The sequence below is a fragment of the Amphiura filiformis genome, chromosome 19, assembly GCF_039555335.1.
Source record: "Amphiura filiformis chromosome 19, Afil_fr2py, whole genome shotgun sequence".
Taxonomy (NCBI): domain Eukaryota; kingdom Metazoa; phylum Echinodermata; class Ophiuroidea; order Amphilepidida; family Amphiuridae; genus Amphiura; species Amphiura filiformis.
The window spans coordinates 36,402,652-36,419,511 of NC_092646.1; the positions used below are offsets into that span (position 1 = coordinate 36,402,652).

A 16,860-nucleotide genomic window follows, 5' to 3' on the forward strand; every position below is an offset into this window, starting at 1 on the left:
TGGTATCAAGCGAAATAAGCCATCCAATATTATCATTATTAGGTTTTCTTAACTCCTAATAACCCTGAAAACATAATAATGATTTTTATTGGACTACTCCCCATTCCAGAAAAATACAGAACTATTTTTTTTAGATTACAAATCTATCATCCTGTTTTGTTAAATGAACCATAGCTAAATCCTATTCCTTTAGTTTCTGGAATGGGGAGAAGAACTATGAAATTCGTCTTTATTTTCAGCAACAGTCCTAGTGAACATGTTCAGTAATTGTCTATATTGTAACTTATGTATGCATATGTACAGCAAAACTGAGCGCAAGAAGACCGTAAGTCCACTTGGCCCCTCAACATGTATGCACTAAATTTGCGTATAGTTTCGTATAGTTTGGTACTGTTTAATACATGTCAGGGGCCAAAACAGATCCTTCACCCATGTTCCAGGATTTTTGATCCTGGAACATGTATTACACATTATCAAACCCTAAGAAACTATACGTAACTTTAGTGTATACATGTTGAGGCGCCAAGTGGACTTATGGTCTTCTTGCGCTCAGGTCGTCATATTACTTCCTATATCAACATATTAGGTCATGTCCTAATATTCATCCATAACTCTCTAAATCTTTCTTTCTCTCTCCCTCCTCATTGTCTACAACCCTCCACCATATAAATGATAGGATAATGTAATATCCATTGGTGTAAAGGTGGTGTGTTCACATTCAGAACATAAGTGGTTGTGGTACCTGTAAGATAGAAAGGATCAAAGAAGATGAGTTTTTAGATGACTTATTTAATTAACCCTGCCATGCACGAATAATATTTACAAATATTTACATGCTACATTTACATAGAAAATCTTAAGTCATTTTCTGAAATAATAGAGAAATTGGGGTAAAATGTAAACGACTTGGGCTAAAAATTATTTAGAATATTATATTGGCCTTTACAAAATTAGGAATTCAGGCAAAAAACAGAAACAAGTGACATGTCTGCAACCATGTACATGCATAGAAATGAATTGAAGTTCACGAATTACAACTTGTAAATTAGAATTTAAATTCAACTAGATGTTATTCCTAGCCTAATTAGAGTTCAACAACTCCAGTTGAAATACATTAATTATTACATCCACTCTGCAGTGGGCCTATTTCATTCTATACGTATGTACTTTCCTATACCACCATGGTAAATGTTACATCTCTAATGCACAGTGTCCTCTTATGAGGACGTGAGGGCGCTATAGTAAGACACCACAATGGCGCAGTGTCCTCATTTGAGGACATATCTTTTTTTCACTATCTTCAGTGGCGTAGCTGCCGGCCTATTTGGGCCCCCGCCCCCTACCCCCCTAGTGCAAGGAAAAAAGAGGAAAAAGGAGGGAAAAGAGGAAAAAGAGAGAGAGAGAGAGAGGAAGGGAGGAGAGATGGGGAATCCATACGATATGCAATACCATACGATTATTATCAATAAGCCTGGCAAAATTGTCTATTTGGGCCCCCGCCCTCTACCCCCCAAGTGCAGGAAAATTTGGTGGATTTGGGCCCCCGCCCCATACAGGCTTGCCCCCCCTGGAATAAATCCCAGCTACGCCGCTGACTATCTTCAAGTATTCTAAAATATTTGTCACAATATAGTTGTTGCCATTATGTTCTATAACATCTATAAATACTAATAAAAATTGTAGTCACTTTCCTACGTCATAAAACAAGAAAAAAATTTGGCTGAATCCAGGGATCATAAAAAATAGCGCATTGCTGTGAAATCCCAATTGTAGAAATGTGCCTGGGGTAAATATAGCCTGTAGGCATTTATAAAAGCTCAGAGTGTATACTGCCCTCTTGTGACATTGTAATGCTACATTGCACATTGATGAGGGGGTATTAATACATTTTTCATTTTGATTTATTATCCGTCCTCATATGAGGACACGGTGCGTGAAAGGTTTTTAATGTAACCTAATTTATTTATTTATTTATTTATTTATTTATTTATTTATTTATTTATTTATTTATTTATTTATTTATTTATTTATTTATTTATTCATTTATTTATTTATATATTCTTCCAATGTATCTATCTGCTTGTTAATTTATTCATATATTACATTTGTATATTTATGTTATAATAATATCAATTACCCTCTGCGCATCGCCAGTAAACGGATACGGATTAACGCCGTTGTAGGGCATGAGTTGGAGCTGTGGCTGTGGCTGCAGTATGCCCTTCGGAGGATTGATAACATTGCGAAAACAGAAGAATGCAGCGAGAAACAACCCCACGATCACACCAGTTAGGGCAATTCCTCCAAGAATGATCCCGATAAGTCCTGCATTGTCTATTGTAAAAATGGATATAGTGACCGTGCAATTTAATCATAGACGGACCCTTGAAATCATACGGGCACATTTTAATCTTAAGACTCTGATACGTGAATTAGACAATAATAACTGCGCACCATCTATTTTGAGGTCATTGTGTGAAATCGGAGGGTTTTGTTTTGGGCTGAGGTATAAAAGTACCGAGGCCTTAAACAAAACCCGACAATTACCGTCGTATCTAATATTTTGAACAAATCAAAATGGCATTTTATGTTATTTTATGCCATAAAACGTTAAATATAACCAGTGTTAATCATTGTTGTAACCTACCCTACAAAATAAATCAACCAGGCGAATAATTATAACATTCGCGCCGACAACAAGAGCTACCAATCACAGAAGCGGGCCGGCATCGCGTAGGCGTGTGCGTTGCCATAACTCGTAGCTTATACATGCACGTTCGCTCAGAAGTCATTGTTGCGCGTCCGGAGTTATTAATGACCTCGCAATTAGTGTGCGGTCAGGCAATCAATTTCTTTTGATTGGATTACAGGCTTCGCGTATATTAATGAGGTTATGAATGTCTATAATACGTCATCAAATTATAAATTTAGACCATTAATATTTTTCACACATATTTTTCCACTCATATTGACCCAAACTCGACCTGACATTTTAAGACTCGTGACTTAAATCGAGTCGAGTAGAATCATTGAAGTGTTGAGCCGAGTCATTTGGGATGTGAGACTCAAGAGTCCGAGTCATAGTGGATTGAATACGCGTGTCGACTTACGAGTCTTCGAGCCCTAAATGACTCGACTCGAGACTCGACTTTGACGACTCAACTGGTCATAAAAAAGTAATTATTTGAAAGTGGAATATATGTAATTGAAGACCGAATTTAAAAGACTAGTTTGCGTCTGACGTCAGGGCAAAGGCGCAGCGTGATTGGATGCTAACCTGCGCAGTACGGCATTTTTGGTCTGGTTGACAGGACGTCATACGCAATCTAGTCTTTTAATTAGGTCTTTAATTATAAGAGGCCCGTGTACCTTCTTCATGTTCTTCGATGCAAATCGGTGGTTGAGGAGACCAGATAGCATAGTTGTCCGTAACAAGGTTACACGTTAGTGTTGACATCCCTACTAATCGATAGCCAGACTTGCAACTGCAAGTTACCTGTGAACCGACGCCATGGATGTTTTTGAGTGGTACGTTACCGTTGGCTAATTGCAGGGAGGAACATGTGATTTCTGCAAAAACAAAAAATGGACCGTGACATAATTTTTTAACATTGTTAAAGATTTCTTACATTTAAAATAGAATGGTTGACAGATAGCCTCATCCCCAGCTTTCTTTCCTCCATTAAAAGATAGATATCTACGTTGCATTGTAACTGTACTATGTATAATTATGCAGCTGAAAAAAAATAATTCGTTTCAATTTTACAAGCTAAAAGTGCTCAAAAAGGTAACCCTTTTTGTATTTTTGCTCTTCAAATGGACCTTTTTGTCTCTCAGGTGAGAACTGGTTTGAAAACAACATCATGTGACTCCTTTTGAATACGACGTGTCTTTTACATTGAATAGTTAAGGGTAGGCGAGGTATTGTTGGTCGAAGCAGCCAAAAAAAAAATCGATTTTTATTAACTAAATTAATATATTACTAAAAAATACCACCTTGCTGTTTTGCAAAAGTTCATTCTACAAATCATATACTTTGAAAACTTGCTTGATTTATTATTGTGAATGAGTTATGTACGTTTTACAAAAGTGTTGCTGTTTCAGCCCTCTTTACTACATAACTCAAGAACCACAGGACCTACAAAAGTATATCTGTGATATTTGAATTCTTCTACACATTCGCTTTGAAATGATCAATCCATTTTTTGCCAAGGCTCACTAACATTCGCAAGATGCTGTGAACTACCAAATCGCATAAAATAGTTGCTAACCTTAAGTCACTTGAATATTCAGCGGCTCAGGGCTAAGGATAGATAATGCCCCCAAAGAATACACAATGACGCACCTCCCCCAATTCGTAAAACAATTGCGCGCGGAGCGCACGACAATTTGCACAAATAGGGCCTACCACTTATTGATTTTGTTTATAATGAAGGTGAACATTGAACTTTCAAATAATCTTGCGCGCAAAAATTTTGACTTTCATCGATTGGAGAGGGCGCAGAATCGATGCTAAATTGGTCAATTGGTGTCCCCCCTAAGGTGGCGCCCAGGGCACGTTCCCCCACGTTTCTCCCTCCCCGTAGCTACGTCACTGTGTATCTTGAAGTTGTCACCAGCACGTTTGAATTTACATTTGAGATACATCAATATACTATTGTCAATTGCAAAATTAAAAAGCAAAATATGATAACGAAATAACGTTACTTACGAGTTTGGCAACGGTAACCAGCATATCCTGTTTGGCAAACACAGTTGTTACCTTCAGCGCATACACCATTAACACAAACCGGATCACAGGATATTCCCTCTACTGTAACAGATATCATATACAAATAATACTACCAGGAGAGGTAGAGGTTCTGGTGGAAACTATGGGTCCTTGGCGAGATCAATGGTATCATTTATAGTACAATGGATCTTACCAAGGGACCACAGTTTTAACCAGAATCTCGAAAAAAGGCAGTATATATTTGTTTTATTTACTTCATTAATATATTCTCCGTTCACCGAAGGAGCCAATTTCTCGACCCTAAAAATATGGATATAGGCACCAAAATCAAACGTCTATGAGTTTCACAGACTGAGTTATGATCAAAAATAATATTATTTGATGTCAGATTTCAAAATGGCCGCCACCATACAAAGATGTAAAATTATTTGATCATTATATGATTTACCGAATACAAAAAAATGTGGTTTGCAAGAATCTACCCAAAACGCGCACTCATCTTCATTTTTACACACAAGTATATTAAACAGTTCAAAAACAACTAGTTTTTTGACCTTAGCTTTCGGCTAGCGCTAAGCCTTCAACGGAGGTGCTAGGTGATAAAAAAACTAGAAAAACTACTGTGATGTGAGGAAATATTACTATACGTGCGGAAGTTTTTTTTTATGTTTAGGCCCAGTGGTTTGAACACAAGGGTATGTACTGCAAACAGGCTAACTGTTCCATCACAAAGAGAGCGGCCATATGGATGTCATCAAAAGTACTATTTACGACTTGGAGTTCCTACTTACGGCAAAATATTCTTTATGACTTACAGGTACTATTGCTACTGATGGTAGAGATATTTGTGGTCATGTGATCCAGAAAGTGCAGTTTTCAAACCCAAAGTTTTACAAAATAACAAACAAACACAAATTTCGACCGGCACACAACCCGACAAAAAGTAGTAAGGGAATGTCGAGGCGCTGTATTTGAACCTATGCCCTTCTAATCACGAGACTAATGTTAATTATTAGAATGTAATATATGACTTACGATCATTAGATACAATCACAACTGTTACTCGATCAGGAAATCGAATTTGGCCATTATTGTTGATTCCGTCATTCGGTTGCAGAACCAGTGAGAATTTCTCATCCTTTTCATACAAGCTGTCATCAGTTGCACAGACTCGAAGTGTGTGTGAATCTTCATTGTTTTCAAACTGTATGGCGGGAGAAATGCCCTGAATTGCATAGTCGCTGGTATCGGCACTTGATGGTCCCGGGGTTGATGGTTCAGCAGTGACACCTGTGAAAAACCAAGACAAGTTGTAGTTTGCTTTAGTGAATCACCAAATACATGCGTACATACGAAATGCGTAACTGGATCTTTATGAGAAACATTATCCCCTGTGAGGATGGTTTGGACAGAGGTGCCATATTTTTAACAACCTCATCCCGCTGAGCTGAAAAGGAAGCACCAGACTTTTAATGTTTTGTTATATTCAGTAAGGTTACAGTTAGCCATATCCTTTATACTGAATGCTACAAAACACCAGAGCCTGGGTGCCAGTGGCGTAGCCAAGTGGAGGAGGCAATGATTGGCAGCTTCCACCTGTGAGAAGTCATACAACTTCGCATGATGACCCTGGCTTACTACCAGACTAACCCCTCAGTTGTCGCGTCAACGTACTGTGTTGACAGGTGAAAAAAATTTCGGGCACATTCTGTGTCAGTCTATCTAAGACTGCAGTTGGCTCTAATTTGACTGTGTTGTTTTTGATCTAGTACTCCCAACCCCGGGCTCCCAACGGGACTCCCAACAACTACGCGGACGTTTGCTCCGATAGGAAGTCGCCAAGTCCCTCGCGAATATGAATCCAGCACGATACGAGAGGTAAGGTTTTGAAACCCCTGAGCACTACCTGCCGATCTAACATTGCCTCTGATTGGTTAATTACATGATATCATTACTTCAATCACCAATCAGAATGGAGCTTTGCAAGTATTTCACCCCACTATTTTTGCGTGGTGAAATTATTCTAACAATGTTGATGATTGGTCCAATTGATAATGAAAACTTTTTGGCCAATCGGCAGGTAGTTCTTATGGGTTAAGTCGTCACTGAAAGCTATGCGTTTTTTTAGTCGTTACTAGCTAGCATCGTCGAGCTGATTGAATTCAATTTAAAGATTAAATTCATAGTTCACAGATGTACTGTAAGCTGTTCTGTTTACCACTCGTTGCTCAGCAACGCGGCTCTCTTCTTCAGATTGTATTGCCTATCGTCTCTGTTCACGGTCGTGCTTGATTTTCTATGCTTCTTTAATCCAAAGTTTTATATTTCGTTAATCTTCTGAGCAACGAGTGGCAAACTGGAGGTGGTCACAACAACATTAGTGTTAATAAATAAATCGATAGATTTCAAAACGTCCACAGAAAGTGCTGTTTTATTGGACTAGAACTATGAAATTCGTTTTAATTTTAATAGTCCTGATGACCATGTTCAGTAATCTATTTACTGCGTGCATGCCATGATGTAGATTAGAATGTGGTGATTACTTACGAACGGACGTGGCTTTATCCAGGTACCCACATCTGAGAATTTTTACTTCAGTGCATTGACCCTCCTCTACTCGGGCAAATATTCCTTCAAAATAGAACTGATCTATAAGTGCAAAGATAAAACTAGATCTGGTTACAGATCTGGACCTAGCCGGGGCCGGAAATGCCAGTCTTAACTTAAAGTTTGACCTTTGACCGGCTATTATGGACATCTCACATAATGGTGCATCACTGTAGCATGTAGGGGCTTTATCCGTCTTCCACAGGCTGAGATACAGCTACTTTTCCGTAATTTTAAACTTTTTTTTGCAAATTTTTCGTTTTGAACTCCTTAATGACCTTTTACCCCAATATAAAAAAACCCTTATATACACCGAGAAAATGCATAGTTACAGTTTAAATAAAAAAAATCTACTATGCTTAGAAAAAAAAAAAAAAATTCTTGAAGTTATTTAGCTTAAAACCGGAAATGACGTCTAAATGACCTTTGACCAAAAAATAAAAATACCGTGCATACATCGGGTAACACTAATGCATATATGAAGTTTATATCACTCTGGTCTGGTCACGTTTTGAGATATAAAAAATGAACATATTTGATGATTTTGGTTTTGACCGGAAGCAACCCCTTAATGACCTTTGACCCCAAAACTGTAGACACCCTTAAGACCCTGGTTAGTAGCAATGCATGTGTGCTAATGACAACACTCTGCTATGTAATTTGTAAAGACAGTGATTTTTTGAATATTTTTAGCATTCTGACCGGAAATGACCCCTTAATGACCTTTGACCCCTTATATGTGAACACCCTATAGACACCAACCAAAGTCAAGTAACATGACCAAAGCATGTCACCATCACATGTAATTTGTGGAAGAAGAAGCATTTTGAAGATATTTGGTTTTATCCGGAAATGACCCCTTAATGACCTTTTGACCCCAAATCTGTGAACACCCTATAGACACTGGATATAGACAATGCATATGTGCAAGTGACGTCATTGTACGATGTAACATGTAAGAGAAGAAGCATTTTGAAATTTGTTGCCAGAAAGAAGAAAGAACTAGATCTGGCTACAGATCTGGACCTAGCCGGGGCCGGAAATGCCAGTCTTAAAGTTTGACCTTTGACCGGCTATTATTTGATGTCAGTGATTGATATTATGGACATCTCACACCATTAATGGTGCATCACTGTAGCATGTAGGGGCTTCATCCGTCTTCCATAGGCTGAGATACAGCTACTTTTCCGTAATTTTAAACATTTTTTTGCAAATTTGATGTTTTGACCTTCTTAATGACCTTTGACCCCAATATAAAAAAAACCTCATATACACCGAGAAAATGCATTGTTACAGTTTAAAAAAAAAAAATCTACTATGCTTAGTTATGGAGATAAAAATTCTTGAAGTTATTTAGCTTCAAACCGGAAATGACGTCTAAATGACCTTTGACCAAAATAATAAAAATACCGTGCATACATCGAGTAACACTAATGCATATATGAAGTTTATGTCACTCTGGTCTGGTTACGTTTTGAGATAAAAAAAAAAGAACATATTTGACGATTTTTTTTTTTTTATCGGAAGTGACCCCTTAATGACCTTTGACCTCAAAACTGTGGACACCCCAAAGACCCTGGTTAGTAGCAATGCATGTGTGCTAATGACAACACTCTGCTATGTATTTTGTAAAAACAGTGATTTTTTGAATATTTTTAGCTTTCAGACCGGAAATGGCCCCTTTAATGACCTTTGACACCATATCTGTGAACACCCTATAGACACCGTTCAAAGTCAAGTCACATGTCCTAAGCATGTTACCATCACATGTAATTTGTGGAAGAAGAAGCATTTTGAACATATTTGGTTTTATACCGGAAATGACCCCTTAATGACCTTTGCCCCCAAATCTGTGAACACCCTATAGACACTGGATATAGCCGATGCATATGTGCAAGTGACGTCATTGTAGGATGTAACATGTAAGAGAAGAAGCATTTTGAAATTTGTTGCCAGAAGAAGAAGAAAGAAGAAGAAAGAAGAAAGATCCGATAGCATCACAAGACCTAGCCGGTGTCCCGGCTAGGTAAAGAAGAAAGAAAGATCCGGTAGCATTTCAAGACCTAGCCGGTGTCCCGGCTAGGTAACAATAAATACAATTTATCATGTATTTTAAAGCAAAACATCAAAGGTATCGGCTTGCTTGTATTGTTGATACTACATGTACTAGGGCCTTTGAAATACCTCTTGTGAATCATTCTGTTGCTGTTTTATGCAATAAATTGTGAACACAGGCTACACTGTAAAAATCAACGCTACAACGCGTTGTAGTGTGTTTTTAAAACGATGGTGCTAAACCAGCATTTACACTATTATTATTAACACAACGTAGTGTTAATATGAACGTTGATGTGTTAGAACTAAGAAAGAATTCTGACGGTTTGCCGTTATTTCACGTCATATAAACACAGTGTTCATAATATGAAATCTTTTAACACTATACAGGCTGAGTCAAAAGAAGTAAACTCATGTTTGAGGGGCTGTAACTCGAGATCTGAAGGGAATCTGCTAGAAATAAATAATAAATACAAAAATGAATTGTTGCAATTGCTCACAGCAAACTCAAGTTATATTCATTTGAATACAACCACCCATTTTTGTAGCTGCACACGGTTTCACTTCCCAAGTAGGGGCCTACCTAATTATATGTATTGTATATGTATATGTATTATATGTATTCAAATGCAAATAAAGTTCTGTGGCAGGTGTGGTTTCGATCAATAATTCCTAAATGTTAAAGGGCTCTTTTTAATATGAATTTTACCTCATTGCACTACCTTATAATAAAACGGGCCAAATAACAACATGGCACCACAATTTACCGCACGGGAGCGCACGTTTCTGTCGACGAAGTATCATGAAACTAAGAGTCTCAGCGTCTTTTTCATGTCCAATTTCCTATAGCTAACCGGGTTTCATGTAAGGGAGCTTTATATAAGAATGTGAACAAGCTCAATGTGCATGGGACACTAAGGAACAGACTGTCGGAAGCTTCAGACAGACCACGAACTGCTAGATCACAAGTGAACATTACTAGAGTTAGACATGCGTTACAGCAAGACCAAAGATTAGCTCAATCCTTTACCCAACATTCCCCAATCAAGCTTCTGCCGGTTCGTTCGTAAAGACTTGAATTGGTATCCCTACAAACTATAGTACCGTCATGGACTTTGTTGAATATTAATTAAAAGCAAGAGTTGTCTTTTCAACAATAAATCCTGTTAGCACTTTGCTGATTCGTCGAAATTGAAATGGATGAAAATCAATCAGCCGTGTGCAGCTACAAAATGGGTGGTTGTATTCAAATGAGTATAACTTTAGTTTGCTGTGAGCAATTGCAACAATTCTTTTATTTATTTAGACGTGTAAAATTCGCTCTTTCCAGTGGTATTTTCATTTTTAGCAGATTCTTTGTAGACCTCGAGTTACAGCCCCTCAAACATGAGTTTACTTCTTTTTGACCATTGAATGTGGTACGGGAAACCCGTTCATAAAGGAATCGCCATTTTGATATTTGTCTTTAAGCGAGCTGATCTGTCTGGATCGGACGGGTGAATTATATGTATTAAACGGTGATAAAATGTAAATTCATCTATGTTTGCACGGCAGATAATGAATATATTAATCCAAAGATTTAGATGAATATTATTTTGTATCATGCATGTAGTACTGGCATGGTAAAAATGGGAAAGATCACGGTAATATTATGTGTGTAGAGTAAGCTTATCATGACATAATAATAAGCTTATGTGTGTGAGAAGGCAAATGTTATTCAACTGCATCTCTGAATTATTATATCCATTTTCTATAATGAAATCACGGTTGTTTGATGTGATCATTTATTAGTTTTTTTTTTAACAAAACATCATGTACAACCCAATTTTTAGGCTTAAACAGCTTAAAGCGGTCAATATTAATGTATACAGATGCTTTTGAATCATTTTCAATTTTAATTTCCCCTTATTTACAACATTATTCACTTTCACAGCATTTTTTAAAGCTTTTTCGGATATTAAATGTATCTATGTATTTATGAAAAGATTGGTGGCGCTATTTAGATACTGGAAATTACTCTTTCAGGCTTTAAATAATAATAATTCCATGTATTTTTGATGAAATATGTTTACAAAATTTCTTTGGTGCTTGTTTCATCTATCCCACCTGTTTAAATGGCAGTATTGATTACCTACCCCTTGCAAATTAAGAAATATGATTTATAATAAATAGCGCCATCTATAGTTTGCATTTTCTTAATAATGAAGCCAATTCTATATACATCAAACAACCGTGAAATATAGATGGTTTACTTTCTATCACCATTTGGTACCTGTAGGCCTACATCGATCCGTCGGATCAGACTCATAAAATCTGAAAATGACGATCACGGAATGATGATGAAATTATTAACATGTATATATGTTAATTAATATGAATGGCCAAGTGGACCAAAAAACGTGTAAGATTATACGTGTAACTTTTATTCGTGTAAGATTGTATCTTATACGTGTAAGATTGCATCTTATACGTGTTAGATCTCATCTTATACGTCTTAGAATCTGGCGGGTTGCTTAAATTGACGAATCATACCATATTTAAACCCTAAACAACCAATCATCTTACGCGTATTCATCTTCGACCAATGAAATCTCGCTATAGCATTTCTTACACGCGTAATATTTGCCTATTAGGGATGGACGGTATTCCAATTTGACTAGTACATTAGACGAGCATCGAATAATCTCAGCCTCCATATCAATATGTCCCACGGTAGATTTCGCAAACGTGATAATTTTACTTCCACCACTTGAAATTATTCGATATTGAGTACAAATTGACTCCAGATAACTGAAAAAGGTAACCAGAAAGTGAGATAAATCGGACGGTTCAACAATCCGAACAATTCCTGACAGAGTTTCGGCATACAATACATGCCATTGTAGCACTCATAAAAATTTAGGAAATGCCTTGTTTACTATGTTTGCTACGAGCTCTACTTATCCTCGGTACGCCGCCACTAATATCGCGTAACGTCCATCACTAAATTCAAATTCTTACACGTATATGAAGTCGTGGGTGTTACAAATCTAAAAACGTCTTCAAATATTATTGGTCGAAGTTTGCAACGCGTAAGATGATTGGTTGTTTGTGATTTCTTACTATGTGACTCGTCAATTTAAGAATCCCACTTCATTCTTACACTTGTAAGATGCAACCTTACACGTGTAAGATGCAATCTTATACGTATAAGATGCAACCTTACACGTGTAACCTTACACGTTTATCTTACACGTTTTTGGACCACTTGGCCATTCATAAATTAAGTGTTATCCATCGTGTTAAAAATGGCGTTGAAATATGAATGCCACAACGTGTTATAAACAATAAATATTAACACTTCAACGTGTTAAAAACAAGAGACATTATTAACACTTTAACATTATAAATGAAGTGTTATCCTAAACGTGTTAAAAATAAACTAATTACCTTGCGCTCAGCATGGGGATGACCTGGCAAGATTTCTCACAGGTTGGCAGCTCTTCACCCTGTGACATCATAGTTGACTATGTGTCGACGCTGGCGGCAGCGTCATTTTTCTGCTAAACATTATTCATGAGGTCCGCCATGTTTTTAAATGACGTCATCATAACTAAGTCTTTATAGCAATACGCTAAATGATGTATCCCCCTATGTGGCAGCGTCATTTTCTGCTTCAAATAACGTTTGACCTTTCAAATGCGCTTGCTGGCCCTGCGTTGTTACACAAAGTATGCATTACGCTGTCCACACATTTTTGTATTCAACATTGTGTATGAGTTATAAGGGTCTCGTATTAGTAATTATAATTCAAACCATCGTTTACCGTCATCATCTTTGATAAACACTGTCGCATCCTTTGAACAAATGTCCACATTATCTACAGCATTCGACAGCTTGTTAAGACTCAATTGGAAGCATTCATCGGTCTCTTTGTTTTCGTCGTTGACGATCACAATGGGTACTGTGACAGAGGTCTGACCTGATCCAAATGAAATTGGGTAGTTTTGTAACGCATTGTAATCCTGTCTTGATTTCGCATCTACATCAGCTGTGGTAAGACCTGTGATAATAAAAGTATATTTTTGGTTGCATTTACTTTTCTTTAACAGTCTAAGAGATGCTCTGAGGAAGACGCCAGAAAACTCAACCGCAGGCGCCTTGCCAAAATTGGCAATTTATCCGCCGGCTTAACAGCGGTATAATTTTGCTAAAAATAGAAACCAAGTCCAATCACCGGTTTTGCCAGGGACGAGGTAAGAGGCTTAAAAATACAATATTTGCCTGTTGTTTTTTTTGTCACTGAACACAGTCAAATACTATACAGGTGTCTTTGTTTTACTTATTTTACAACATGAAACTGTAAATTGTACTGTTATTTGGTCTTTATTTCGTCGAAATATAAATATATTTCAACTTAGACGAAATTTGTAAGTTTGAATGGCCTGTGGAAATGATAAATTTCTTGACGAGTGAAATTGACATCAACGTATCATTTCGCTAGATACATGAAGACCTGAGCGCAAAGAAGACCGTAAGTCCACTTGGCCCCTCAACATGTATACACTAAAGTTGCGTATAGTTTCGTATAGTTTTGTAATGTTTTATACATGTTCAGGGGCCAAAACAAATCTTTCACAACATTTCATGATGTTTTCACCCTGGAACATGTATTAAACATTATAAACCCCAAGAAACTATACGTAACTTTAGTGTATACATGTTGAGGGGCCAAGTGGACTTATGGTCTTCTTGCGCTCAGGTCTTCAAATGAACTTTGTGGTGATAATTGATTTATGCTATTACATTTGGCATAAGAATAAGACAGACTTCATGAAGGTCGTTAATATTCACCAACCCTACCGTCCGTCATGCTCGTTATATGGACAATAGACGTTGGTTAAAGCAGACAGGAAAACACACACACAACCATAGTACACCCACCCGGCCCCCTCGCTCTCTCCATCTCTTGCTATCTCACTCTCGCTCTCTCACGCTCTCTATATCCCTATTGAAAAGACGTTGTATTACTATGCTTTCATCTAAACGATTTGGGATACAGAGCGAAAGAGATGAACATGGTTTCTTTATTATTAAATGATATTAATTTGCGGTTTTTGTTTAAACTGATATTTTTAAAATCCATAATACCCTGTCAGTTTGGTGAAATAGGCAAGGTTTGGAAATCCAAAAAAAAACAAAAACACCAGAAACAAACACACTTACCAATTTGTGTAGCATCCATTACATTTCCCGATCGCCAGAGGGTGACGCTCACTTCTGATGAAGACTCGAGGACAGAATCGACTGGTTTTGCAAACTCAATACAACTTCCTAATAATAAACAAAATTTTTCATACTAGATAATTTCTAACTTTAAATCGTGTAGTCACTTAACGTATACAACCAGTAATTGACAATATGTGTTAGCATGGAGCAGCCACCACAAATAATGGTTTCAGAGACCTAATTTGCATATCTGGTGTTTCAAGTAGTGGCTTTGAAGTGACGTCATTTAACAATTGAATATATGAATACAAAACCCACCCAAGTCCATACGTTGGCCAAATTGAGTCAAGCATGGGAAATTGTTGCAATACAGTATACATAGGCCTGTCATATGTATGAAAGAACAACTCAAATTCATCATCTGTGTCTATTGAACATGTGAGAAATAGCATGTATGAAAGAACCACCCAATTCCGTGATTTGAGTCTTGTAACACATTGATTGAAATCAAGTATATATAAAAGTCCACTTGTAACACATTCATTGCTGGAGAGAAAAAAAAAAAAAAAACATTGGGTTTAATAAAGGAACGTGTGTGGTTTATATTACATGGCAGAATGCTTATCAACATTACACATACATGTGTGCTTTATTTTGTATTATCTTACTAGTGGTAATCTCATTCCAACGTTGTTGTCTTTGTATATGATTCAAAAAACCACCCAAGTCCAAAATTTAAAATGAACCCTACAAAGTCCCTGAAATGCTAATCGTCATACTTTATACAGTTTAATCCACTCATTTGCATGTAAAACTTACCATATTGACCAGGTGAATCTAACTTAAGGAATTAAAATGATACACAGGTTTTTCTCTCAAAATCACTTCCCATGGACTTGGGTGGGTTTTGTATTCATGTATTCAATTGCTCAAATACCGCATAGCTATCGTTAACAAAATTAATGACAACTTACTTCTTTTACTACTATCGTGTATGGTAACAACAGTCGTGCAGGGTTTACCGATAACGCCGTTCTTGTCAGATACTTCATCAATGGATAATTCCAAAGTTTCAGGATCTTCTTCGGAAGCATCGGAGTTAATATCAATAGAGACATCTTTAGTGGTTTCATCTTGAACAAAGTTGAGTGACAAAGACGCTGGAGGTGTATAGTCACGGCCACTCTGAGTACTTATGTCTCGTAAGGAAAGCTCTAAAGAAAAGAAACGAATCACGATGGAAATAACTGAATGATAAATCGAAAAGCGTAACGGCTGGCATAGCTTGCAGAAATGATGAAAAATGTTGGCCATATTGGAGGTCGTTACGACCCCGAGGTTACAAATGCTGGCGTGTAAGTCGCCTGGGTTAGTTCATTTTAGGTTGGCCTTATCAAGTGAAATTAGTAATATTTTATGAAGACATCTGTTTTCATTATCTTGGTACACTAAACATCTCAGCGAAACTTGGCTAACCCCCGGGGGGGGGGGGGTACTCAACTTAAATTTTGGTAGTGGTGTGCGGCGCGGAGCGCCGAACTTTGGGAACTAAGAACTGATTTTCGGGCAAAATAGGGGCTTGAAGAACTGAAATTAGGGCCAAATTATAGGCTGTTGAGCTAAAAATTTCTAAATTATTTCCAAATTTGAGCTTAAAGAGCTACAATTGTCAGAGTTTGAGGCGGAAAGAACTGGAGCAGATCCAAATGTGGGGCTCAAGGAACTGCCGGAGAGCCTGAAAAAGGGACCCTTGACCGCTGCACATACCCATACCACCTTAACATGTGAGTGCCCCCCCGGGGCCAACCGTTCCAAATATTGTACACATGGGGAGATGAGGGCAATGAATGGGTGCAATACAAAGAGATATCTTTTATTATGTAACAAAAGTCAATTTCGTGATGAAATTAGTTTCCATGATTGCATAATAAATGATAGCTTTGTACATTTCAGAATTCTATCCTCTTCACGGAGCTTCACGGTCAATTATATCGGTATTTGAGAAGCAAGGAAAACCACAGCTAACGATATTATCAACACCTAAGTACCCAAGGTGTTCCATACTCTCTTTAGGGATATTGATATGATGATAGCCCAGTTATAGAATTAAGCCAATATTTTCGCGAGCCTTGGCCTAAAACCTTTGTGCGGCCTTACACATTTTTGCGGACCCGAATAAAACTTGAATTATTTTAATAGTTTTATTGAAAAGTTGTCACATTTTCGGGGATTTTGAAGTTAATATTCGGAAGATTACA

At 37.3% G+C, this 16,860-nt stretch overlaps 1 protein-coding gene across 1 annotated transcript; it reads right to left on the reverse strand.

The window, feature by feature from the left end:
- Positions 1-209: 209 nt before the first annotated feature.
- Positions 210-15,916, reverse strand: LOC140140538 (uncharacterized). The gene is made up of 9 exons (XM_072162297.1): positions 15,577-15,916; positions 14,600-14,707; positions 13,200-13,436; positions 7,280-7,381; positions 5,768-6,022; positions 4,712-4,813; positions 3,370-3,570; positions 2,138-2,334; positions 210-742 (listed from the first exon to the last, which is right to left on the reverse strand). The coding sequence occupies exons 1-9, from the start codon at positions 15,914-15,916 to the stop codon at positions 719-721; spliced, it is 1,566 nt and encodes a 521-aa protein (XP_072018398.1). The 3' UTR covers positions 210-718.
- Positions 15,917-16,860: the final 944 nt, after the last annotated feature.

Coding starts and splice junctions, on each gene's coding strand:
- LOC140140538 (XM_072162297.1), bottom strand. CDS start 15,916: ATGGCCAACATTTTTCATCATTTCTGCAAGCTATGCCAGCCGTTACGC. Junction 7,382..13,199: donor GTTTATCAAAGATGATGACG/GTAAACGATGGT, acceptor TTGCACTTATAG/ATCAGTTCTATTTTGAAGGA. Junction 4,814..5,767: donor TGTGATTGTATCTAATGATC/GTAAGTCATATA, acceptor TATCTGTTACAG/TAGAGGGAATATCCTGTGAT.